Here is a 26,610-nt window from a genome sequence, read left to right on the forward strand (position 1 = left end):
AAAGCCCAAGAGCCCCTGGCAAATCACTGGTGAATGATTCTGAATACCATAGAATTTAAATATGCCACCCTTCTACCACTCTTTTCCTGAGCTTTGCAAGGCAGGGTAATATCAATCCAGGAGTCCAAAAGCTGAGGAACTTGGAGTCTGATGTTCGAGGGCAGGAAGCCTCCAGCATGGGAGAAAGATAAAGGCCAGAAGACTCAGCGAGTGTGCTCATTTCACTTTCTTCTGCTTGCTTTATTCTAGCCATGCTGGCAGCTGATTAGATGGTGCCCACCCAGAGGGTGGGTCTACCTCTCTAATTCCACTGACTCAATGTTAATCTCCTTTGGCAACACCCTCACAGACACACCCAGGGACAATACTTTGCATCCTTCAATCCAATCAAGTTGACACTTGGCATTAACCATCACAGATTATATACAACCTTTGGGGATTGGCTATGACTCTGCTCTATGACCTCTTCACTTGGAGATAAAGGGTAAAGGGTACAGTTTCTCTATGGGAAGGAAAAGGGAGACAGAAGAACCATTTGATGCCTTTAAGAATTCTGCTTGGAAGTAACATATCACTTCCATTTACATTTTATTGAGCAAAGCAAGTCATGTGGCCAAGCCTGATGTCAATGGTATGTGAAGTATCATTTTCCATGACAGAAGGGCCAGCTAAGACTTTGAAGAAAAAAAAAATCTTCCTAATCTACTTCCTTCCAGTTTTTTTTCTAAAAAGAACATTATTATTCCTATCGAATTAATACATGTCTACTACAAAAAGTTCAGAAATACAGAAAATGTAAAGAGATAAAACAAAATTCAGCCCACCCCTTACCTTCACAGGCACCCATTGTTAATATTCACACTATTTCCTTCCAGTCCCTGTTCTAAGTAATTTTTTTTTTTTTTTTTTTTTTTTGAGATGGAGTCTTATTGTGTCACCCAGGCTGGAGGGCAATGGTGCAACCTCAGCTCACTGCAACCTCTGCTTGCTGGGTTCAAGCGATTCTCCTGCCTTAGTCTCTAGAATAGCTAGGATTACAGATGCCTGCCAACATGCCTGGCTAATTTTAGTATTTTTAGTAGAGACGGCGTTTCACCATATTGGCCAGGCTGTTCTCAAACTACTGACTTCAGATGATCCGCCCACCTCAGCCTCCCAAAGTGCTAGGATTACAGGTGTGAGCCACGGTGCCTAGCTTTTCTTTCTTTCTTTTTTTTTTTTTTTAAAAAAAAAAAATAATACTTAATTTTTTTTTTTTTGCTTAACATTGAATCATAATTAATTTTTTATATTTCTAAGAATGGCTTTATAATACTTTATTCTATGGCTCTACACCTTAAATTACTCAATTCTCCTATTTTTTTCTACATTTTGTTATTGTAGATGGTGTATCCCTGTGCATCAAATCATGTTCACATTCTAAAGTATCCTATTTGTTAGAAGAGATGCCTGGAAGATTAGCTTCATTCTTCAGATGAAAATTCAGTAGTCAAGAAAGAATGTTGCTGAAATATAGTACTTGTGATCAAAAGGTGGACTGACACCAAAAGAGAATTGGAGAGGAACTACTACAGAATTTAAAAATGCCAGCCTTCTGCCACTCTTTGCCTGAGCTATGCAAGGCATGGTAACATCAATACCAGCCATTAATATAAGTGTTTCCCTTCATTCCTAACCTCCTATGATAATTGAGTTCTAAAGCTTTTATTAAGAAAATATGCCCTCGGGTCCTAGAGTTAATTGTAATTCCTAGTAACTGAGAATATAGGATGGAAAAAACTGAAGGCTATCTGAATTTTCACTGTCTGTGTGGGGTGTGGGGAAACAAAATCTAGATTTAAATAAATTTTAAGTTTTGCCTGAGGCATCAAGGTCTTAGCTTATTTGGCACATTAAGGACAAGATAAACCTCTCAAGATATATTGGTCAGGGTTCTCTAGAGAAACAGAACCAGCAGGATATACGGATATTTAGAAAGAGATTTGTTATGAGGAATTAGCTTATGTGATTATGGAGGCTGAGGAGTCCCACAGTCTGCCACCTGCAAGTTGGAGGCCCAGAAAAGCCAGTGGTGTGGTTCTAGTCTAAGCCTGAGGGCTTTGGAATCAGGGGAACCAGTGGTGGAAGTCCTAGTTCAAGTCTAAAGGCCTGAGAAACAGTAGCCGTGACGTCTAAGGGCAGGAGAGGATGGATGGCCCAGCTCAAGAGAAAAAGTGAATTCTCTCTTCCTCCTCTATTTTGACCTTCTGTTTACACCCTCAACAAATTGGATGATGCCCACCTACACTGGTGAGGAAAATCTTCTTCACTCAGTTTACTGATTCAAATGCTAATATTAATATTTTCTGAAAACACCCTCACAAACACATCCGAAAATGATATTTTACCATCTATCTGGGCAACCCTTAGCCCAGTCAAGTTGATATATAAAATCAGCCAGGCATGGTGGCATGTGCCTGTAGTCCCAGCTATTCAGGAGGCTGAGGTAGGAAGACCAGTTGAGCCTAAGAGTTTGAGGTCAGCCTTGGCAACAATGAGACCTAGTCATTAATAAATAAATAAACAGCCAACTGAACAATCAACCATCACAGGACAAACAAGAATTGTTGCAGTCCACTCCTCACTCCTATCATGTCGAGGTAAGTGGTTATGTGCTAAGCTGGGAGGGGCATGACATTGGTGGGAGGGAACCTGAGAAATGATTGTAATTTGGGATTCACAAAATCTATGTGAATACCTCTTAGAGCCAGATCTGGTCTGAGATGTTACTATGGTGCGAAGGATGCCACATAGCCAATAAAAAATCTCCCAAGACTTTGCCAAAGGGCTGAAGGTTTCTAACTTAAATTATGTTGTCCTCCAGACCCTAAAGCTCATAGCTTCAGTTATTGGGGTGGGGTGGAGTGGGGTGAGGAATGGGTCCTGGACTTCAAAACGGAGTGGCCTGCTTAAAGGTGCAGAGCTAGTCAAATGGGTCAATTGCCTCTCTTCTTCTCCTACTTACCTATGTATCCTCCCATTCCAAGTGGCTATGTTAGAGATTTCAGCCCCTATAACTCTCCAGGTTCCTTAGACAACTGTCATTCAAACTAGTCCATGGAACTTCAAGGTCATGAGATCTAGGCCAGTTTCCCTAAATCAGGATAAAGAACACTCCTGGATGTGGCACCACCTGTGTTTCCAGTAAATCAGAATGTAAATGCATAGGTGTGAGAAGGGGCTACTCCAGAGTTATAAGGAGGGCTAGATGAATAAACGTAACAGAAGCTACTAAGAGATAATTTGCTGGCCACAGGGCACAGATGTCCCCACAATGAATCAGGCAGTGCTTCATCTTCACTTCGGTGTTGTCACCAAACCACCAAGTAGAACTCCAGTGAGCCAGGGGGTCTCTTCCCCTAAGATATGGAGGCTTCCTTAGCCCACTGCCTTTTCCCCAGCGCTTCAAAATATTAACCTTCAATCACTTCAGTGGGAGGGACTTCATGACCCTAGGTGCCCAGGCCCAAGAAGCGAACATGCATTTGTTGACTTATTTAGGCCACCAAATTCCACTCCTAGAGAAAGTGATCCTACAAATGACCTGAAATCTGAATCAACCAGGTTCTATATTCTCCTGTGGGGTTGGAGTAATGTGGGCAGGACTTCCATTTTTAGACACCAGTGCTTAGAAAACAGGCTGCTATGGAATCGCAGGAGCCCTGTCTATAGGCTATCAAGTGGTTCCCATTGAAATCACTCTTGCTCTGTTGACATGTATAGTTTCTCAGTGCTCAGCTATCGTTTTTCTTCTTCTAGTAAAAACATCTCAATTTTCCCTTTGGAAATCACCATTCCTCCCTCTCTGTCCAACAGTTTGGATGAAACTGACCACATCTCTCTTCCCTGCACCAATCAGCATATGCTGCCTGGCTGCAGTGATGGTTTCAGAGCTGGGACCAGGCCCCAAATCACTAACTGAGACACATTTGAGGGTTGTTTGCTGGATATACTGAAAGGTGCAAGATCTCCCTCCCTCTCTGAGGCTGATAGAGTTGGTCAGTTTCTGTTCTTGCAATGCAAGAGGCTCCCACCATGAAAACACACCCCTCAGTGCCTGCTTGTCTTGTCCACTAGTCTGTGAGTGCCTCAGAGTAGTGAGACTATCAAGTTCACCTCCACCTGCCCTTCTACAAGTTCAGCATCCAGGTATTTCACATTAATTAAATGAATGAACTTGGAGGCCTCCCCAAAGACCTCACATTTCATTGAACACAAACATGAAGCAAAGCCTTCTTCCTTCTGCAAGAAGTTGCTGAAGAGGAAATGGTGTCCTATGAGCCACATTCTTGCCATCCTTGATGCAGTTCAACCTTACTTCACTCTATTTTATGGATGAGAAAACTGAAAAATAATAGACATTCATGGGAGGCAATGTGCATGAGATGACTTTGAGGTGGTGAGATTAACCTGCACTATCCAAGTGGGCCCTGAATGCAGTCACTTGTGTCCTTGTGAGAGCATGGCAGAAGGCTGGGGATGGCAGCTCATGCCTGAAATCCCAGCACTTTGAGAGGCCGAGGCAGGTGGATCACCTGAGGTCAGGAGTTCAGGACCAGCCTGGCCAATAGGGCGAAACTGTGTCTCTACTAAAAATACAAAAATTAGCCAGGCACAGTGGCAGACACCTATAATCCCAACTACTCGGGATGCGGAGGCAGGAGAATTGCTTGAACCCAGGAGGCAGAGGCTGCAGTGAGCTGAGATTGTGCCACTGCCTTCTATTGTGAGTGACAGAGTGACACTCTGCCAAAAAAAAGAGCATGACGGAGATATTTCACATACAGAGGAAGTGCTGTGAGGATGGAAACAGAGTTTGGAGTCATGCGGCCCCAAGTCAAGGAATGCAGGCAGTCACCAGCAGTTAAAAGAGGTAAGGAAAGTCTTTTCTCCTAGAGCCTCTGTGGGGAGCACATTTCTGTGAACACTTTGATTTCAACGCAGTGATACTGAGTTTGGACTTCCGGCCTTCAGAAATGTGAGAGAATAAATTTCTGTTGTTTTGAGCCATCAAGTTTATTGCTAATTTGTTACAGCAGCACTCCATTTCCAGGAATCTTTTTGAGTTCTTTACGGCAGCTGAGGTTGTTGGGAAAATTAAGTAGTTAATGCAAGCCCTTAGGATGGTGCTTAGGACGATAATTGTTTTATGTTTTTTTAATATCATCATTATATAGGCATTGGAATGTTTTCAGGAAATAAAAATTTGCAAGGGTCCTTCAAGAGGAGACCAAAGGTGTTCTGGGGTGAACTATGTCCTGAATATATGTGTGAAATCTGATGTATTTTATGTATTTTCAAAGTATATTCAAATATAGTAATACGTACATATGTATACTTGTGGGGTGGGGTGTATATTAGTTTGTAAGTAACAAGGTATCATAGACCAGGCAGCTTAAACAATGGAAATTTATTGCCCCACGGCTCTGCAGGCTGGCCGTTTGAGATCAATGTATTGGCAGGGCTCACTTCTTTTGAGGGCTGTGAAGAAAAGATTTGCTCCAGGCCTCTCTCTCTGGCTTGTAGATGGCCGTCTTTACTCTGTGTCTTTCCACGTCATCTTCCCTCTATGTGTGTCTGCCTCTGTGTCCAAATTTCCTCCTTTTATAAAGACACAAATCCTATTGGAATAGAGCCTGCTTTAACGCCCTCATTTTAACTTAATTACCTCTGTAAAGACCGTGTCTCCCATAACGTCACATTTTGAGGTACTAGGGGCTAGGACTCCAGCGTGTCTTTTTTCAGGGGACCCAATTCAACCCCAACATTGTGTGTGTTTCCATAGCTTTCTTCATATCTCAAAAGTACCCAAAACACATGCTTGCACAGGCACAGGCACGCTTGCTCACAGCATTAAAAACCCTCTTAAAAGATGAAAGCTCAGAGTGTGGGCAACGGCAGTGGATGGTTTGGGGAGGAGCTTCCAGGCCTTCAGGGTTCTCCTCTCAATAGACAAACGCCAGCTTTGCCTAAGCAGCCTTAAGCCATGCTTGGAAGGAGGCAGTTTATTTGAAAGCAGGGCACAGTGCGCTGTGGGAGAAGCACAAGCTGTGGAATTATCTCTATCTACCTTGACATCTAGGCTCTGTTGCCTCAGGTAACTCACTCAACCTTTCTGAGACTGTTTCTTGGTGTGAAAAATACCCGCTACCTTCAGTCTGTGGATTTAAAATCCTGAACCTGGTATCTGGATCCTAGCAGGCATGCAAAGAGCCAGCCTCATTAAAGGTGAGGTATGATTGATAAGCACATTCTCTGCTCTGCCTCTGGGAGCTCTGCTAAACAGCAGCACAAAGTAATGGAGTGGTGCTGGTGACTCAGGCTCTGGCCTTAATCTGAGACATACTGCTGGCCTCACATAAGTGACCTTGGCATGCCTGGGTGACAGAAAGCGGCTTTCAGGAAAAATGGCTTATTGGTCTTCCGGTCAGTCAATTGGGTTGGTAGGGGATCTAGTCCGTTGCATGGACATTACCTCAAGTTTGACAAGTGGCTTCTTGCTCCCACCTGGGGCAGGCTCATGTTGATGTTATGTGAAGGCCTGGTGTGTTGGTCAGGGTAAGTCTAGGCTGCTGTAACAAGAGAGACCCCAAATGACAACTGCTTCAACTAGGTAAGGGCTTATTTCTCTTTATGTCATCGTTAAGAGATAAGAGGGGCTGGGCTGGTAGGCAGCCTGCCATTCTTAACATGTGGCTATGACTTGCAGGTCCACAGTGGCAGCTTCAGTTTTCATCCTTCCCACCCCCTGCCCCCAGCAACAGGAAGGGAGGGAGACACATGCTTAAGCTTTTTGAGAGAGAGTCTCTCGGAGCATACATCATGTTTGCTCACATCCTGTTGTTCAGAACGTAGTGACAAAGGCTCGCCTACCTGTAAGGAAGGCTTAGGTATGTCATCCATAACTGAATTGCCATGTGCCCAGCTAAACTCAATTATTACGGAAGAGGAAGAGAACAAAAGGTGGGGAATACAGCTAGCAGACTATCACATCCAGTTATAGTTAGGGAAGTAACTTTTCGATAACTGTGCTTTTCAAGAAACACTCACCGTCCCATCTTTCACATTACACGCACATACGCGGACATCTGAACGATTTAAAATGAATCTGTAGACCTCAGGTCTATGAATAGCTGAGATTCAAGTTCTTAGGATTGCATGGTATTTCACAATTTACCCAGCTTTCTCCATTCCATTATTTTATTTCATCTTCACCTCAGCTTTGAGAGTTAGGCAGAGCAAGATTTATTAGCTTCATTTTACAACTGTAGAAATGAAATCTCAGAGAAGCTAGTAATTTGTCCAAGGTCACCTGATACCTAATTTAGGGCTATTTCCATTCAGAGCCAGGGAAAAAGATTGGAAATTGGAGCTCAATTCAATTGGAACAAATTCATTCATTCATATTAGCAATACTAGGAAAGTGGTGATTGAAAGTAGTTGAAAATCAGGAAAGAAAGTATACCTTTCTCAGGCATCTTCCCACCTCCTGGTACCTCTCTTCCTACCCCTCTGAAGTTCAGGCCCATCATGTTCTCTTCCGGCAGCCCAAATCTCTCTCCTGTTGAACACTCCACCAAAATGGTACAAAACTGTATTTCTCTCTTTACTAACTAGGGTTTTTCTTTACGGATATTGCAAATGTTAGCTAGAAGTAATGAGGAAAGCAATGTAATAAAGTTTATACCAGGATGAAAATGCGTAATTAGTTATTCTAGGAGTAGGTTTCATTTAAAAACAAACAAACAAACAAACAAAAAACAGCTTAGTTAGACTGGGTGCAGTGGCTCATGCCTGTTATCCCAGCACTTTGAGAGGCCAAGGCAGGTGGAGTACTTGAACCCAGGAGTTCCAGACCAGCCTGGGCAATACGGTGAAACTCCATCTCTACAAAAGATACAAAAATTAGCTGGTGTGGTGGCACACATCTGTAGTCCCAGCTACTCAAGAGGCTGAGGTGGGAGGATTGCCTGAGCCTAGGGAAGTTGAAGCTGCAGTGAGCTGAGATGGCACCACTGCACTCCAGCCTGGGTGGCAGGGTAAGCCCCTGTCAAAACAAAACAAAAAACTAACTTATGATAATATCTAAATTTTGAATTGGAAAAACTTCAGGGTCACAGTGGCAACAGTAAAAATCTTTGTGTTTGGGAGGTTCTTTGGGCATAACGCACCCCTTTCATTGCTGTGGTGCCTAGCTGCTATGCCTGACATAAAGTCTGCCTTAAAATAAGCTTAAGAGATCATAGGAGAAAGCTATTGTTAATTCGTCCCCTATTATGTCTCAGGCTTTTTCCTGGGCACATTTCATGCATGACTTCATTCAAGCCTCATGATAACACTGTCAGGAAAGGGTGATTGTTCTCATTTTAGATAATAATAAGAGCAGCTGCCATTTTATTTAGCATTTACTATATGTAAAATAAAATATGAAATTTTTAAGATTAAATAAATTGACCCATGTCTCATAGCTAGTAATAAGAATTCAAATGCTGAGCTCTATGATTTTAAAATTGATACTTTTTTTAAAAAAACAGCTTCCTCTGGTGCCTGAAGTTCTACCACTAAAATATTTTTCTCTGAGCAGAGGCACTGCTGCGGATTTCATGTATGTATTCTCCCAGTCCACTTTTAATGAAGAGTCATTAGTAGGGAAAAAATATTTTAGGTATATTGACTGATGCACTTTACATACAGTTGACCCTTGAATGATGTGAGAATTAGGGGCACCAACCCCCTAGCGTGAAAAATCCGGATATAACTTTCTTTTCTTTTTGAGACAGGGTCTCTGTCACCCAGTCTGGGGTGCAATGACATGATCATGACTGATCATGGCTCACTACAGCCCTGACCTCCTGGGCTCAAGTGATCCTCCCACCTCAGCCTCCCCAGTAGCTGGGACTACAGGAACATGCCATCATGTCAGGCTAATTTTTGTATTTTTAGCAGAGACAGGGTTTTGTCATGCTGCCCAGGCTAATCTTGAACTCCTAGGTTCAAGTGATCCTCCCACTTCGGGTCTATCAAAGTGCTGGGATTATTGACGTGAACCACCACGACCTGCCTGAAAATCCAAGTATAACTTTTGATTCCTAAAACCTAACTACTAATAGTCTATAGTTGATGTGAAGGCTTACCGATAACATAAACAGTTGATTAACACATTTTCATATGTTGCATGCATTATATACTGTATTCTTACAGTAAAGTAAGCTATAGAAAAGAAAATGTCAGTAAGAAAATCATAAGGAAGAAAAAATATATTTGCTATTCATTAAATGGAAGTGGATAGTTGTTAAGGCATCCTTGTCTTCACATTGAGTAGGCTGAGGGGGAGGAGGAGGAAGAAGAGGAGTTGATTTGGCTGTCTCAGGAGTAGCAGAGGCAGAAAAAGTAAAACAGGCAGAAGGAGAGGGCAGAGACAGACGCACTCGGAGTAACTTTATTGAAAAGTAACACTGTATTTTTTATTGAAGAAAACCCATGTGTAAGTGGGCTCCCATAATTCAAACCCAGGTTGTTCAAGGTTCAACTGTACTTATATGATATTTATAATTGAAGTGTTTACTAAATACTATTAAGTAAAAAATGCAGGTATAAAACATATGAATTCTAGTATCCCAATTTATAAGGAAAAAATGCATAAATAAACATAATCCACAAAGATGTTTACTAAAACATTCAGTGGTTTAAACCTTAAAACCACTGAAGTTTGGAAGTGAGTATCGTGTTTATTGCTATTACTACTTATTATTTAGTCTGTCCATCATCCCTCTTGCACTCACTCTGATAACTAATTTGCTACCCCACTCTGTATTTGGACAACTGCTTCCCCTTTTCCAGATGATTTTGATGAAGCTTCCATTCACAGCATGCTGCCTGTGCACCATGTCTGGAAGGCAGACATATGACCAACCTTGGGCTGATCAAGGTACAGAGCGACTGGCCTAAGGAGTGGGGAAGAAGCTAAAGGTGAGCATAGCGGCTGCTATTGATGTCCCAGCCCATATTACTTTGGCCCATCTGCAGGTTCACCTGCAGTTTTGTTGGACAATTTCTGGCATGCTGACAGCTCCCCACCTCAAGCAACCATTTCTCTCTGATTTTCTACCTGACACCTTTTTTCAGTGCTATAGCAACTTGCTCAACCCAACTGTAGAATGCCCACAAGTGCTGAGGATCTAATACTCTCAGGAACAGTCCTCATCCAATAAGGGATGGGAGTCTGTGGACAAATCACTTTCTAGCTTCCCTGTCCCCTGGAGGGAAAACTTTGACATGTTCCACATAGCACCTCAGAGGGACACCAGAGAGCCTGAATCCAGTTGTCCACAGAGGTAACTCACTTATTAATGCACTCATTAGGGACTCTTCTCATTTTCCTAACTCCCTCGATGGGACTCCCAAATCATCTACCTGCATCAAAGCCCCCATCTCAGCCTCCTTTCTCAAAACCTCCCAAACTGAAGTAGAGATATACAATTTTCCCTTGGATTATCATCTATGAGCATGGGAACCCAGAACTTTGAGTTACATGATACCTACGAGAGTCTGAAAACACATAACAAATGAAGCCACAGAGGCCAAGACTCCAAGAGAGGATCTTGTTGCTGTGGGCAGGCTGGATCCAGCCTACCTGAAGTCAGCTCCATTTTTACCTTGACCTGTTTATTACTTGACACCTAAGCATCAGCTAGTTTTGAGTTGAGTTTCTATTCCTTGCAATCGAAAAAGAGTCCTGATGAAGTGATTTATTTTCTTCTTTTTGCTTAGTTTTTTTCTATAATGTAATACAAAAGAACTTGTAATGCCCAAAAGTGACAGAATAGAGTTCTAGGAGGAAAAAAATCACTCTAAATGCCTTTGACAGTGTCACGTTAATCGCCCATGTGGGCGCAGCCCACCGTTTTTCCTTAGTATCAGTGAAAACAGGCCTTCATGAAACAATGGAATCATTGAACCATGCATCGTCACAGGCAATCACACTCCCCAAATGCTCCCACCATGGGCAATGACAGAGGGTCTTTCCTTTGTCAGTCCCACCAGTCACCCAGACTCTTAAATGGTTTGGATGTAGCTTCTCATTTGGCCCCAAAGCTGTGCCCAAGTTAATGACTTGGAAAAACATGTCATCATCCACATAATCTGCAGAAACCAGAGAGAGCCCTGAATCAGGCATTTCCACTGCAGTAGAAGCATTCACAAATCCTGCACATTTTGTTTTATTGCTTGCAATTGTTTAATTAAATCCTGCGTAAACAGATGAGCTTATTTACTTGGTCCTAATAGTTGTAAAATTTGGATATTGTGCATATTGACAATTACAAATATTTGTATTTATCAAGTAATATTATTTCCATTAAAAAATTTATTTATGCTAAAGATAAAACTGATTTAGTCTTTATGGAAACATACTATGGTCTTTGTTCCCATGGCTTTTTTTTTTACAGCCAGAAGTATTCACAGATTGCTGAACATCATTAGGAAAAGGAATGAAAACAAAGCACAGAGAACTGTCACTCTGTGCTTAGAGCTTGGCTACATCTTCATATACAGCTCCATGTCTGTGTTTTGAAGGCAGTCATCAAAAAAACTGGTCTAGATAAGATGAATCCAATTCTGAAAAATGTGCAATTCCTTTAGGGAGTAATTCCAGAGATAGGAACCTACATTAAGAATCAAAGTCAGAGATGTGAACAAACATGTATATAGATGAAAAGATACAGAATATAGTACTATTTATTTTAAAAATTAGAAATTGCTGGGTACATTGGCTCGTGTCTGTAATCCTAGCACTTTGGGAGGCCTAAGAAGGAGGATCACTTGAGCCCAGGAATGGGAGGCTGTAGTGTGCCATGAATGTGCCACTGCACATTCAAGTGAAAATTAATAAAATACAAATACAAATACAAATAAAAGACAAATAAAATTAATAAAATACAAAAATATGGTTTAGTAAAGACAGTAAGATGGCATATACGAAACCAAGAGGCTATTCTATGATGGTTTAAGTCGCTCATTCAAAAATACTACTGAATTATCAGTACAAGTTGAAAAGAGTCTTTAAAATCTCATACCTCACACTACCATGTGTGTACCTAGGCAACAATCTTGCATGTTCTTCACATGTACTCCAAAACCCAAAATGCAATTAAAAAAAAAAATCTCATACCTCTCTGCCTTTGAAGCATTCGCAATTTAGAACAGTGTTGTCCAGTAGAATTTTCTGCAATAACAGAAATGTTCTTTGTACTGTCTAATATAAGTAGCTGTTGGGCACCAAAAATGTAGTTAGTATGAGTAAAAAAAATGCGGCTATTAGCAACTCTAGTAGAAAAGACACCCATGGAAATAAATAATTAAAATGCACTAGGTGCTATGGAAGCTCAGAGAATGGAGACATTAACTTTGTTCATTAAAAAAAAAAAAAAGTAACCTCTGAGAGGTTGGGCAAAGATAGACATTTATTCTGGAAGGAAGAGCATTTCAGGCAGAGGGTACTGCAGTGGCAAAGGCAGAGAGTTATGATGGCCTTGGCATTTTAAGGGAGGTGCAGTGTAAAGAGATAGAAAAAGGAACCCACACTAAACAAAGAAAAAACAGGCAAAGCCCATTTCCCATCAAGAAAGATGGGCAGAATAAAGTCCTTAGAATGGCCTATTATTTCAAAAGAAGAAGAAGAAAGAAGAAAGAAGAAGGAAGAAGAAGGAAGAAGAAAAGAAGAAGAAGAAGAGGAAGAAGAAGAAGGAGAAGGAGAAGGAGAAGGAGAAGGAGAAGAAGAAGAAGGGCAAAATACATAAAGATTTGGTCAACAAATCCAGGAATACTAAGGTGTGTAGAAAGGAGTCATCTCTAAGGGCAGAGTGTCAGACTTCAGATAGTAACTTTCAAATCTGGTATCTCAAGGTAGAAGGAGCTCTTGCCAGACACCATGCTAGAAGCTTTTATACACTTTATCTTATTTAATCAATCAAAGGAATGCCATTTTATTGAAAAGGAAAGTGAGGCTCTGAAGATAAGTAAATGTTAGTAGCTACACACTGGCTATTAGCTGCCCAAGAGCACATAGCTAACAAATGGCTGAACGTGGTTCAAACTCATGTCTAATGTCTACTACTAGAGCCCTATTTTTTTTCCTTGAAAGACTAGTCAAGTGCAGTAGTGAGAAGGGCAGAAAGAGTAGAACAAGGAGTTCGATCTGTAACTGACTGTGAACAATCACATGAGATAACACTACCTTCGGACCAGCCTAGAGCCCTGTTTTCACGATATAATGTTACCCTCCACCTAGGAAGATGTTTAGACTGAAATAGAAACACCCTGAAATAGAATGCAGATCCTAAGAGATTATTCTAAAAGATTTACAGATCATTTCCAAGCTCTAATGGTGATATTCCAAGGGACAACTACCATAATGATTAACTCTGGATTGTCTGTCAAAAACCGTAGACATAGCTGGACTCCTCCAGGCCATTGTTTGAAATGGTCTTAGAAATCTGGATACCACAGATTGCTAGAACCAACAGTCGCAAATGGAGTGCCAATGTCCGTAATCCCCTAGACCCAATTTACAAGGATGCTACGCAGTGACAAAGTCACAAGGTCCTAAAGCTTGTCAGTGTTGTCTGGCAGTTCTCTACAGGTGTAAAGTGTCTTGAATTTTCCAAGTTCCACTTCGTGGATTAGCATCCTCACCATCGTACCTTTCTGAACCTTCTTCACATTCCACCAACAGCCTTGGTTAACTACATAAACTGCCTACACAGTGAAGATTTCCAACATCTGTTTCACTCTACTTGTGGGAATTCCTGCTAGGTTTGCCTCACATTGAACTTAATTCACCACCCTCCACTGCCCCATCAACTAGGACAGAAAGAGAAGACCAGGAAAACATTTAAAAAAGAGAAAAAAAGAGAATCTCATTTACCAACATTGTAGACACAATATCAATTCTCTTGTATTAGAAGTCTCCTACTTCCAATAATAAACATATTTGAGACCTGATCTCTCTTACAAGACTAGTATCTCTTATTTTTGGGTTTGGGAACTTTCAGCAGATGGATAAACACAGAAGATTCATACCTGGAAGGAGATTACTAAGTAGCTCCACCAAACATACGCAATGAACAAAGCACAACTATCAAAAGGACGATAAGAAAAGGCGGCAGAGGAAAGAGGTGAATGCATCATGCTTACTCAAAAGACATTAATGTTATTATGGAAAAACTAGAAATCAGGAATTTTCAGTTTGGTGTAATTTTAGTGTAAATTATTTTATTGTTGAGTGTATATTATAAGGATAAGGCTGGGAGTAGCAGAGCAGCATCCTATTTTCCAAAACTCTGTCCTCTGAAGGTCTTAATTATGCCCTGGTTCCACCCCAGCAGACCTAAGAGATAGAAACATGAGGACCCGAGGAAGGAGGATTAGCCAAATATTGGTAGCAGGGATCCTTAATTAACTGAATTCATTTTTCTGAGCTCTACTCTTCAGTGAAAGACAATAAAATAGGTGTAGGGATAATACTTCCTAATGAAAGTAGCCTTCTTGGTGAATATTCTTATTAATTAAAGCAATAGAATCTAGTGCTGAATTATTTTCTTAAAAATTTTTATACATATTTTACATAAATTTATAAGTATGACTAATAAAAGTATTTTTGTTTAGGTACAATCTTTCTCACCCTCCTCTCCCTGCTTTTCCTGCTTGGCTCTTCCCTGTCTCCTCAGCTCACATCAATGCCCACATTGTCTACTAGGGATCTTCGTTACTAACTTATGTGTGTTTCCACGTTTTACTGGAACACACACACACACAGAGAGAGAGAGAGAGAGAGAGAGAGAAAGAGAGAAAGAGACAGACATGGGGTTTTAGTTAGTTTATTTTACAAAAATGAGATTGTATAATACACACTTTAATGTAGCTGGATTTTCTCAATACATCATGAAAATCTTTCCTATCTCTGTACGGTTCTAATTCATTCTTTTTAACAGCTGTAAATCATTCCACACTGCAGATCCACTGATGATCTAATGTGGCTATTTCTTTTTTCCACAGGCTTTCACTGTATCAACTATGCTATAGTAAACACTCTTATACTGTGTTTTTTTAATTTTTCTGCGATAGATTCCTAAGAATGAGATTGCTGGATCAAAGGATAATATAGTTCTTTTTTCTTTCTTTTTTAAAGAGATGCTGCTAGCCTTTGTTTTAGTGTGCCAAGTGACCTTGAGTACTCACTTTTCCTCCCTGAATTGGACCTCTGTTTTCTCACTGGTAAAGCAGGCACGTGGGACTATAGATGACCTTGAATGTCCTTTTCATCTTGTCATGTACTTCTCTGCTTCTGCGCTAGCTAGCACTCACTGCCCTGTGTTTTGCTGCAGTGAAGTGAGAATCATCATTACTGCTGACTCAGGAACAAGCATCCTGCCTGTCTGAGTCTTGGAATTTTGAACCTACATTTTGCACACAGACTGATTATTTAACTGAACCACTGTTCCAAGTATGAACCCTTCTGAAATGCTATAATAAGAGATGCTTGCTTTGATTAACTTGTGTTTCCCTGACACCCTGGGTTCGGATGAGAACAGAACAGTGAGACCGATTATGAAGCTCCAAGCTTCTGCCCTTTCTTTATACTGAAATTTACCTTGATATAAACAAAAGTTGCCTCCGGACAAACTCATAGCACCTTCTGTATTTGAGCACTTTTCCGGGATGCTACTAATTTTCATTTAGTAAAGGTAAATACTTGATAATTGGACGACCAAACACTGAATGAGGAGGGCGAAACGTTGCACAATCATTACGTATTTTGTAAGGTTTTCTATTCTATGTAAGTCTACCCATGTTAAACCTTCTGGCCCGGGAAGAGAGATTTGCCTTACTTGCTAATTCTGAGGCGCTTCAAACATATGATTCCTCTAGACTGAATAAGATTAATAACAACAGCTTATTGAAAGTATGCCAGGTAGCCAACCTCAATCTAGGCACTCTGCATGCATTCCTTCATGTAATCCTCAGGTCACACTTGAGATAAGTTACTTCTTTTTTTTTTTGAGCCAGACTCTCGCTCTGCTGCCCAGGCTGGAGTGCAGTGGGTGATCTCGGCTCACTGCAACCTCCACCTCCGGGGTTCAAGCGATTCTCCTGCCTCAGCCTCCCATGCAGCTGGGACTACAGGCGCGCGCCACCACATCTGGATAATTTTTTGTATTTTAATTAGAGACAGGGTTTCACTGTGTTAGCCAGGATGGTCTCGATCTCCTGACCTCGTGATCCGCCCGCCTCGGCCTCCCAAAGTGCTGGGATTATAGGCGTGAGCCACCGTGCCTGGCTGAGGTAGGTTAGTTCTTATTATGCTCATTTTACTAATGGGGAATTTTCCCCAAGGTCACAGAGCTAGGAGGTGGTGCAGTCTGTGTGCTGAGCCCAGCTTCTTAGCACAGAACAACACTGCAGTGGAGCTGGGCAATAGTAGACAAGTGGGACAAAAATGCGGCGTGGCCTCTTGCCTATCGGCCATGCCACCCGAAACCCACACCAAGCCCTCACATCCATCATCTATGGACGTTTTAGGTGTTAACGACTCTTAGGTTAAAATCACGTAAACACAGACACAGGCTCTCATATACTCTATCCTTCATGCAGTGGATGGAGAGGAGTCAACACAGACCGGGACTCAAAGCTAGGCTCTGCCTGCTGACCCTGGAAGCGATTCTTCGCCTTTCTGTCAGTCGCACTAGTAGCTCTTCCTCGCCTGCTGCCCTGAGGACCAGAGGACCGCAGTGCCCAGCTAACGCCAGAGCAAACGCCCTTAAAACACCGGTACCTTTCCCTCCTCTCCTTCTTTAGTGGAAGCAGGGCAGCGACTTGAATGCGCTAGGCCGCCCTCCCATTCCCCTCCTGACTGGGTTGCAGCTCCCCTTTCGTGTCTCGGCAGTAACACTGGCGTCAGGACTGCCACCGATGGCCTGTTTCTCCGTAGGCTACCTCCATACAACCGAGTGGGAACGAGTTTTCAGAAATAGCGATTTATTTGCTTATCTGCAAGAAGGAGGGGAGGGAACAAAGTGATCGAGTACAAAATCAATTACTATTTTTCATCTTTGACAAAGTAATTAAGGCCGTAGTGACTGGCTAATTCAGACCAAATGGCTGCGCGGTGATGGATGCGGATTTACGGCCTGCTTGGCTGCGGCGCGCTGGGCCGGATTATCACTCCAAACAGGCGTCAGCGGAGGGCGGGGGCGGAGGCCTCGCTGGGAGGACGTGCGCCTCGTCTTCTTTTTTTTTTTTTTTTAAAATACTGCGGTTCCATCCTCTGCACTTGGTAGGCGCTCACACAGACCCAATACGCACGACTTACTGCCCCAGGGCCTGGCTTCCTGCCTCCGCACGCTCTCTTCCGCCCCCAAACCCCAACCTTCGAGCCGGGGTAGTGCCCGCCCCCGCGTTGACCTCATAGCGACCCCTCCAGGCCACTCCGCTCCAGACCCTCCCTGCATTCTCCACGCAGCCCCTCCCTTCTAGAATCTTGCGGCTGAAAGTGGGGGGAGGTGCGAAGCCCAAACCGCGCCTCCTCCAAACCCCGCAGCAATTCCTGCGCGTCACCGCCTCTGCAGAGCCTGACGCGCGGCGGGCCCCACGCAAGAACCCAAGTGCTCACTGGGCTGGGGAGGGCCAGCAGGCGAAACGTCAGGCCTGGGGGCCTAGCGGGGGCGCTGGGCGTCATTCAGGCGCCGGGCGTCATTCAGGCCCAGGGCCGCAGCTGGGGGAGGTGAGAAGGCCGGCAGGATTCCGCCGCCTCTGCTCCGACCCCTCCCGGGCTAGCCAGGTTTGCGCGCCCTAGAACAATCGGGCGCAGGTGGACGCTCCATTCGCAACTGGCCCTTTGCGGGGGCTGATCAAATGCAAATTGGGAAACTGGCCAGAACCTTCCGAAGTCGTGACTGTGCTTCGTGGAAGTTGGCCGGGGAACCGCAGAGGGAGGCCTACACGGACCTTTGTGCGCGTCTAGTGGTACCGCGCGGGCCCGTAGCTTTCTGAAGCCCGAGCCTGCCTGCCAGGGCTGCCTTCCAAAGTTCTCGCATCCGTCTTGCGCCCTCTCGGAAAATGGCGACTGTTCAGGCAGAAACTCCTGTAGGTCCCCTGGCCTCCCCCGAAATGCCGAGAGTCTGGGGGGTTTCTTCTCAGCACCAGCCGGAGCGGGAGAAGGCACCCCGCCAGAATTCTCAGCCACACCCACTCAGACGACCCTCCTCCAGCCAGAGTTCACCACAGCCCACCTTACCCTCTTAACCCTCATTCCCGACCTCGCCCTACTAGCGGGCCCCGGGAAGAGCGCGACTGACCCCCGGAAGTGGTTGGGAGCTTCTCCAGGGTTCAAAAGCTACTTTCTGAACCCCAATTTCCTCAGCTTTGCAATTGGTATCGTTTCTCAAAGGCCATTGCCAAAGCTACCTCGGATAATTCATGGATAGCTCTTGCACAATGGTTCAGTCGTGAGATATCAATAGACGTTAGCTCAAAACTGCAATAAAAAGCGACCTGAAACCCTCAAGGCGTCTCAAAAGGAGTATCTCCTCCTCCTGCCCACACCAAAAACAATGCAGACCTTGTGTCCCCAGCCAGCTGCCCTTTAGAGGGGCTAGGCGCAAGAGCCAGCCAGCGGAGGCATCCACGCACTCTCCGGCTTTCGAGAGGGGTAGGAGGGTGCCTCTCAGTGCTCCCGGCTCCCGCTGCAATCTGCCATTGCAGCCTCCGCCTGCGGCCGCCGCCGCCGCGGCATTGTTCTCCAGCCGCGTGGGGACAGCCCAGCCGCTTGCGACGGCGCGGACCCCGAGGCAGTGGGCTGGGCTGCTGGCAATAGGAAAGAGACAACGTGCTGTCTGTAGCTCCCCATCCCCGAGGCCAAGGTTCCCGAGCTAGACCGGCAAGAAAGGAGAGAAGGGAAGCATTTTGCTGACAATCCCCTTCTAGTCTCCAAACTACACCTTCTTTGTAAAGGCGCTTTCTCCTCTTATTATAGCTATTGCATTGTACCAACCAAAAAGTCCTTTTTTTTTAAATCGCCACGTCCACCCCTAATCACATCCCCGCCACAGTACGGTTGACCATCCTCGCACGGCTTTCCAGATTGCCAGCTCTGCCCTCCCCACATACCCCTATTGCTGGACATCCCTATTTGGAGGGTTTCTAAGGTCCGGTGCTGCCAAATCAGGCCTGGCTTTGGTGGGATTTTATTGAAAGTACTACAAAGAAATCATGGGTTTCCCTTAACTTTGAAAGTGACCTAAGAACTAGGTCTGTGTAGGGAATAGATTTGTTTTTATTTCTCTAAAACCTTTTCAGAGGAGCTTTAAAAATGCAACGAGAATGGTCAGTTATACTCAGAATTTTCCCTTGATTGTGTTAAGTTATTTAAAATAGGAACGGAAATACTAGATCCCAATGTTTAAGCAAAAAACAAAACAAAACAAAACAAAAAAAAAACAGGATCCCTCCAAGATTGACTGTCTGGAAGGGTAGGGATGTGACAATCTGAAGTTCACATACATGCAAGGTAGGTCCACACTTATAAAGCAGGACCCATACCTGCTTCAGCCATCGCAGAGCTGTGGGGCTGTGCGCAGACCCTCAGTCTCTTTCGGAGTAATATTTTTTGGAATTCCTGAAGATTGGGGAGGACAGCAATGGAATCTAGTAGAAGGGAAAGAGAAGACAGTGATTTAGCCCCCTCCCCCACGTCTACAGCCCGATCCACTCTGTTGGCGGCTGCGCCTTGCCTTGGGTGCAGTGGGACGTGTCCCTCCCATGTTTCCCTTAATTAGGGGGAGGCAAACTTCTGTCTTCCCCTCCTGCCGGTTTCGGTTTAGTAATCAGACCCACATGAGTCACGCCAAACACGCAGCCCCCTCCTGATGGAGTGACAACTGGTCAGCATACTCTAGGCTGTTGTCCCTTTAAAACTTGAATCCAAGGGGGTAATGATTTATCAAACTTGTATTATCAAGAAAATGTCAAACCAAGGGCACCTTGCTTTGCACTGACGCAAACCCGGCCTTCCCAAGGAGATATAGAAAGCGGCTCTCCTGCAGGAGCCAAGCCCAGTCTTGTCAATAGCGGGTTTCACCCACCACCGGTTCAATCTGTTGCCTGTGTCAGACATGGTGAGTGTTTGCTTTTGTTCTTTCAAGAGGAAAGGGAGCTGAGGGGATAGGGAGAGCAGATTCGTTTTGGGTATTTTTTTTTTTTTTGTTTTTGGAGATGTCTGTGCATTGGGTGGGGGGAAAGGGGGCGACAAGGAGAACAATTCTCGCAGCCGTAGGTATTTGTACTTGTGAGCCTCACCTGAGGTCGCAAAGAGGTTTTCTGAGCTGTAGAGCTGAAAGGTTGGTTGTGGCTTGTAAAGACGCGATCCCGGGTACTGTCCTCGGTGCTGAAAAGCCAGATGCCGGTACAGAGGCGAGTTGTTCTGGGTCCTAGAGGCTATTGAGACAAATGCTGGCTGAAGCCGAGGTACTTAGATTTGTGCAAATTGAGGAGTTCTATTTTTCGTGTTTGTGAAAGGAGGTTAGACGAGAGGCGTGCAGTGGAGGTGAATATAATAGGATTATTCTTACAGTGTAATAGTAATTATTGGTGCTAATGTTTAGGAAGCCCTGAAAGATAACACGAGGGGAGAAAGTAGACAGAAGAACCACCGCTGGCAGTTCTTTTCATTTGAAAGTAAACTGGGAAAAAGTAAACAAAAATTAGTCCTGAGTTTTGGTACTCAAGCAAGGGTAAGGTTGTGAAGGATATTAGACTCCTGTGAATAGTTATGCCAAAAAACAAAAAAACAGAAACGAACGAACAAAAAAACTTTGCATGCTCTTTTACATGTCTGGGAATCTGGAAGTGAATGCAAGTTGTGTAAGATAACAAACCTAGTTGCTACTCTGTGTCTTAAATTTAGTTTATTATCATTGTAGGGGGTTTTTAATGGTTATTTTGATCGTGATTCTTAACCTTGTCTTTGCTACCCGGCGGGAGGAGGTGGGTTATGGAGCGCTGGGACTTGCACAACCAATTTGGCCTGAAGCGCTCGAAGGTGCCAGGGCATCAGCTTTGTGGCCACAGCTTGTCTATGAGGGAAAAAGGCAATGTGCATTGTTGAGTGACAAAGGAAATGGGGCGGAAAATTAAAGAATCTTTCTACGATGGTGATGGGGATGCTGGCACCCACAGCTGTGATGTGAAATCCAAAGAAGAAGGGGAGTTCATGACTCTAGGGCTATTTCCATCACCCCTCCTTTACCCCTACAGAATTACATTTCTGCCTCTTTTCTTAGTTCATCCTCCACCAGGGAGGGAATATTAGCTTCTTTTTGTCATCTGGTTATTGACGAAACGGGCAAATTGAGAAATACGGATTGCAGTCTTTCTTGGGGGAAAAAAACCTCAGATTTCAATTTGCTTCCCCAGAGATTGTGTCTGGACCTGAGTTGCGAACGTCTCCATGTGTAGATACAGGTATTTTAAAAGCTGTTGTGACTTTGTTTTGCACGAACTTGACATTGTGTTTGCAGGATTGCAGTGCTCCCAAGGAAATGAATAAACAGCCAGCCAACAGTCCGGAGGCGGCGGCGGCGCAGGGCCACCCGGATGGCCCACGTGTGCCCAGGACGAGCCCGGAGCAAGAGCTTCCCGCGGCTGCCGCCCCGCCGCCACGTGTGCCCAGGTCCGCTTCCACCGGCGCCCAAACTTTCCAGTCAGCGGACGCGCGAGCCTGCGAGGCTGAGCGGCCAGGAGTGGGGTCTTGCAAACTCAGTAGTCCGCGGGCGCAGGCGGCCTCGGCAGCTCTGCGGGACTTGAGAGAGGCGCAAGGCGCGCAGGCCGTCCCCTCTCCTGGGAGCTCCGGGCCCGGCAACGCGCTGCACTGTAAGATCCCCGCTCTGCGAGGCCCGGAGGGGGATGCGAACGTGAGTGTGGGCAAGGGCACCCTGGAGCGGAACAATACCCCGGCTGTGGGCTGGGTGAACATGAGCCAGAGCACTGTGGTGTTGGGCACGGATGGAATCACGTCCGTGCTCCCGGGCAGCGTGGCCACCGTTGCCACCCAGGTAAGCAGGTTGCATTCGGCCTGCACGGTGTCCTGCTCTCCAGCCGCGCGACCGAGGCCAGCCAGGCAGTGGCGGGTGCACGTGTGCTGATGGGGAAACCGGTTGGCAGTGCCAGGTGATGGATGCGGGAGGCGGCTTTGGGGCTTCGGAAGCTCGCACTGCGCTGGGGTCTGCAGTTCAGGGCGAGAGGGCTGCAGTGACCCTGCCAGAGGGGCCACGACCTGCCCCTTCCCAGCCTTGGTGGTATTGGGAACCCAGGTCCAGATCCAAGAAGCAGTTGAGATAGATGATTCCATCCTTTTATGCAGACAGACTCCCCCTCCTGCCAAAGACTGTCTTTTCTTTTGAAAAATAATTTCTTAATTGAACAAAAATAGGGAGAAATTTCAGAACAAAGCCCGGTGGTGGTGACTGGGGGTGGAGGGGCAGCAGGATATAGTTTAAGTTATGTAGCCTTTACACTGCCGCTTATGCTTATTACATGAGAACGCATTTGATGAGAGGTGGGTTTACCTGAGGCTACTGAAGCTTAAGCTTCAGGGCCTGTCCTTTGCTGGGGCCCTTCCAAAACCTGGTGTCTGATTTTGCCATAAGCTTCTATTTTTTTCCCTAAAGTAACTTCCCTCAATTGCATAAGTTTCAGGCCCCACCAGTCTGAATCCACTCTTGCATTTGATCCTTTATCACTTAATTAGAGGCGTGAAAAACTCACAGGGCAAATCCCAATCCCTGGGTTTATGAATGAAGGCAACTTTTGCTGGTGGCCTCCTATCTCATATAGGCTTTTGTTTTCTTCCATTTCCCTCTAATTTCTCTCCTTCCTTCTCTGATTTCTTCTTTCTTCTTTCCTTTTTCATCCACTTCAGCTCTTCCCTTCTCACTGCCTGCCTTTCTGCCATCTCCTCTCCTTCCCTGGCTAGGGGCTATGCATATATCCAGCAGTGGGGGCCCAGACCAAAATTTGTGCCAGTGTAAGGTTTAGGGTTTATCCAGCCCTTCTATTCTTAGTCACTCTAGTGTTTACACACACACACATACACATTCACACTTATCCACAGGCCCACACAGCAGGAGCTTGTGGTGTCATTGACTTTCCCACCTGCCTTTCCTTTTGGGGTCCACACCTGGAGAAATAAACATTGACTTTCCCACTTGTCTTTCCTTTTGGGGTCCACATCTGGAGTGTTTGTCTCTGTGTATTATCTACCTCTGACAGTATGCATCCCACAGTGTGACCCCAGGTGGAGAAGAATATTTATTTCACTTGTCTTGCTTAACCTCCGCACTGCGGCAGGAGCTGGAACTCCCACCCTTTGCAGCCCTGGAAGGATTGAAGGGTGGTGTTGGAAGTGGAGGTGGTCTGTGTGTGGGAGGATTAGAGGGAGGCTGTTAAAGATGTTTGGTTTCTGAAAGTACTTATTTTCAGCCCTGCCCGTCTTTCTGATTGTGCCTTTCTGACACTCACCCTGGACCTTTCTCCCTCCTTGAGACTTCTGACAGCTGCTGCTGTGTCCTCCACAGCCTGTAGAAAAACATGAGACCTAGCAAGTTACTACAGTAGGAGGTGAAGGGTGACTGAGGAGGTGGAAACTGTGTGCAGTGGCCTGAGTCCCTGGAAAGCTTTCTGTAGTGTCTAGGTGTCCTGAACATTTTCAGAGTTTATTTGAGGTGGTCTCCCCCCATTTTTCCTGCTTTGTAGTGAGGCATTCTAGGACCAGGCACTGCCCCAAGAAAGCATCTTAGTGTGAGCTTGAAGAAATGAGCCTCAAAGATTCATAGACTGCTGGAACTGGCAAGTGCTTCAAGGGACAGTTATTCTAAGCCTCTTTTACAGATGAGACACAGAGGTTCAGAGAGAGCAAGTGGCTTGCTTTGGGTTATCCAGCTGATTAGTAGTAAAGTTTAGACCAGAACCCAAGATTTTAGATGGCTTGTCTCTTCCCATACCAATCTTTTTTGTTTGTTTGTTTTCCCGCTTGTTTCACCCTCAAATCTCCCTCCTGCCCATCTCCCTTGCATTAGTCTTGAAGGATGCTTTCTTAAGTTAGTTGACCAGGCAGGTTTTGGTTTGGTCAAGAAAGTAAGGCAGGGGCTCCGGCTGGCTTCGGCATTGCAGCTCTCTTTCTGGTCTTGGCACACACTCTAAAGAAAGAAAGGGCTGAGGAAGGGGTGTAGTGAAGGCTTTTTTGTGGGAGAGGGTTAATTAGGAAGCTGCTTGCTGGGAACTTCAGGCATGATGTTGGGGGCCTGCTTGCCAAATAAATTCTTGGTGAGGGGTCGGGGATGGAGGGACCTGCTTGCCATCACCTTACAGTTTCAAGGTTTGGGGAGAGCTGCTTGCTGGTGTGCCCTGACTGTATGATCTGGGAAAGAGGGGTTCGGGTCTGTTTAAGATGGATCTTCAGATCAGAACTGGGGGGCCTGCTTGCTGATTGACTCTCAGTGCAGGGTTGAGGGGTGAGGTCCCTGCTTGTAGATGCATCCTTTCTTTAGATTTGGGGTCCTGCTTGCTGATGCATCCTCAGTTGAAAAGTGGGGGCCTGCTTGCTGGGAAGAACCCTTAGCCGGGTGGGAGGGGTGGAAGGGGCCTGCTTGTGGACCTACTGGGGCTGTTATCGACAATGTGCTTTTCCGCCCCCAGGAGGACGAGCAAGGGGATGAGAATAAGGCCCGAGGGAACTGGTCCAGCAAACTGGACTTCATCCTGTCCATGGTGGGGTATGCAGTGGGGCTGGGCAATGTCTGGAGGTTTCCCTACCTGGCCTTCCAGAACGGGGGAGGTATGGCTTTTCCGCTCTTTCCGCCTGTGGCGGGGCGGGGCGGGCACCTGAGGGTTGGATGGGACAGGAGCGCTGAGGCAGGGCAGCCGAGAGGAGAGGCTGAGAGCAGCCTCCTCAGGCTTCAGCCCTTTACCTCGTAGGCATGAGTGCATAACCACAGGGCGGGGGCGACCGTAATCGTTCGGCAATAGATCCGGGAGTCTGTTATCTAGAGAGGGGAGCAGGCCGCCAAATCCCCCACTGACCCAGTTTTGGGGCCTGAGTCCTGAGACGAGTAAGCACGGGCGCTGGCCGTCGTGTTCAGAGAGCCGCGGCACTCTGGGCACGCAGCGCCGTAGGAGCCCGCAGCTGTCCAGTCCTGGAGCCCCGATTCAGGATTATATCCTGCCTTCCTAGGGGATTCCTTAGGCGAGCCAGGAGGTGAGGGGGAAGGGCCGGGGACTGTGCTGTCAAAAACCTCTCAGAAGTGCCCGCCACCCTCGCCTTCTTGTTCTGCTTCTTGAAGCAGAACATATTTTGGTTTTAGTAAAATCGTTCAGTGAAGATGGGTTTCTTTCATCTGCCCTAAACGGGTGGAAGGTGCTTGCCTTCAAAAGAGATGGGGAGGACACCAGTTGGGCTGGCTGCTGGGCCACTATGCTCCCTTGTACCTCTTCTGTACCCACCGAGGAGGGACCTGCACATTCACGAGCCCTCTGGCCCTCCTGACAAGTAGGCGCCCCGGGGCGGCCGCTCTCTTCCCTACCCTGGCTGAGTGACAAGTCGCCCTCTGGCAATGGGAATTTGAACCTAGAGCACCCTCCCACATCTTCTCAACTGGACCTAAGGGACAAGCAATGCACTCCTTTACCCCATAGGTCGGGCAGTTTAAGGGTTTTTGTTTTGTTTTTGTCTCTTGGATCCGCTTCAGGCAGAATTGGGTGCAGCGGAGCGCACGGGTGCTGCACCACCCGACGGTTAAAGCGCATCTTACTTAGGCCCCCACTCCCCTCCTCTCCAGCTCCAAATTAGGACACTTTGACAAGTACTTATGAGGACCGCAGAGCATTTGCCGTTGGGGGTGCCCTGAAAACACACCAGGCACTGGCCACACGAATAGAGGCACCCCGATAGGTTTCAGTCTGGTTTTCTGCAGGGCGCCCTCAGACTAGGAGGTTACTAAAGGCTTCCAGTGCCTAGGAGGGGGCTGAACACTCAGGGTAGAGGATGGGGAGGGAGTTCCAGCAAAAGAAGACTGGCCCGCGCCAGTGCCGGTACCCGGATCCATGGAGAGCGGCGGAGCGGTTCTCGGGGGAGCCAGGCGCTGGGAGGGAAGGTAGCCTGCCCGGCACTGCGGCCCTCAGCGCGGGGTGGAGGGCTCGCCGCTCCTTTTCAGGAGCAGAGGAGGACTGCACAATCCCCATCTTGATAGGATAAATCAGGACCCCGTTTTTTCTGCGCAGCAGCCCTTGGCTGGTCCTGGGGCTTCCTGGCTTGGAGAGCCCGGGGCACAAAAGGCCCCTCCACACAGCAGGAAGTGGGGAGGGGCGGCAGCATAAAGAGTAGACGCGAGAAAGATCAGTGTTCCCTCTGCTGAGGCTGCTCTTCTGCGCTCGAGCATCTCCAGTGCCCACCTTGACGCTGGCCCATGCAACAGCACTTTCTGGTTAAAACCTTTTCAAAAATCATGACCATTCCCCAAGTCC

At 45.9% G+C, this 26,610-nt stretch overlaps 1 protein-coding gene across 1 annotated transcript in view; it reads left to right on the forward strand.

Annotated features, from left to right (window-relative positions):
* The first annotated feature begins 19,901 nt into the window (after window positions 1–19,901).
* The window catches only part of SLC6A5 (solute carrier family 6 member 5), a 60,149-nt gene continuing 53,440 nt past the window's right edge, over window positions 19,902–26,610 (forward strand). The window contains exons 1-3 of the mRNA XM_032240985.1: window positions 19,902–20,210; window positions 21,612–22,145; window positions 24,787–24,925. Coding sequence (XP_032096876.1) covers window positions 20,208–20,210; window positions 21,612–22,145; window positions 24,787–24,925 — 676 coding nt within the window. The 5' untranslated portion in view covers window positions 19,902–20,207. The remainder of the gene's footprint in view (window positions 20,211–21,611; window positions 22,146–24,786; window positions 24,926–26,610) is intronic.

Source organism: Sapajus apella, unplaced genomic scaffold (genome assembly GCF_009761245.1).
Source record: "Sapajus apella isolate SASKATOON/1434 unplaced genomic scaffold, GSC_monkey_1.0 scaffold47, whole genome shotgun sequence".
NCBI classification, from domain to species: domain Eukaryota; kingdom Metazoa; phylum Chordata; class Mammalia; order Primates; family Cebidae; genus Sapajus; species Sapajus apella.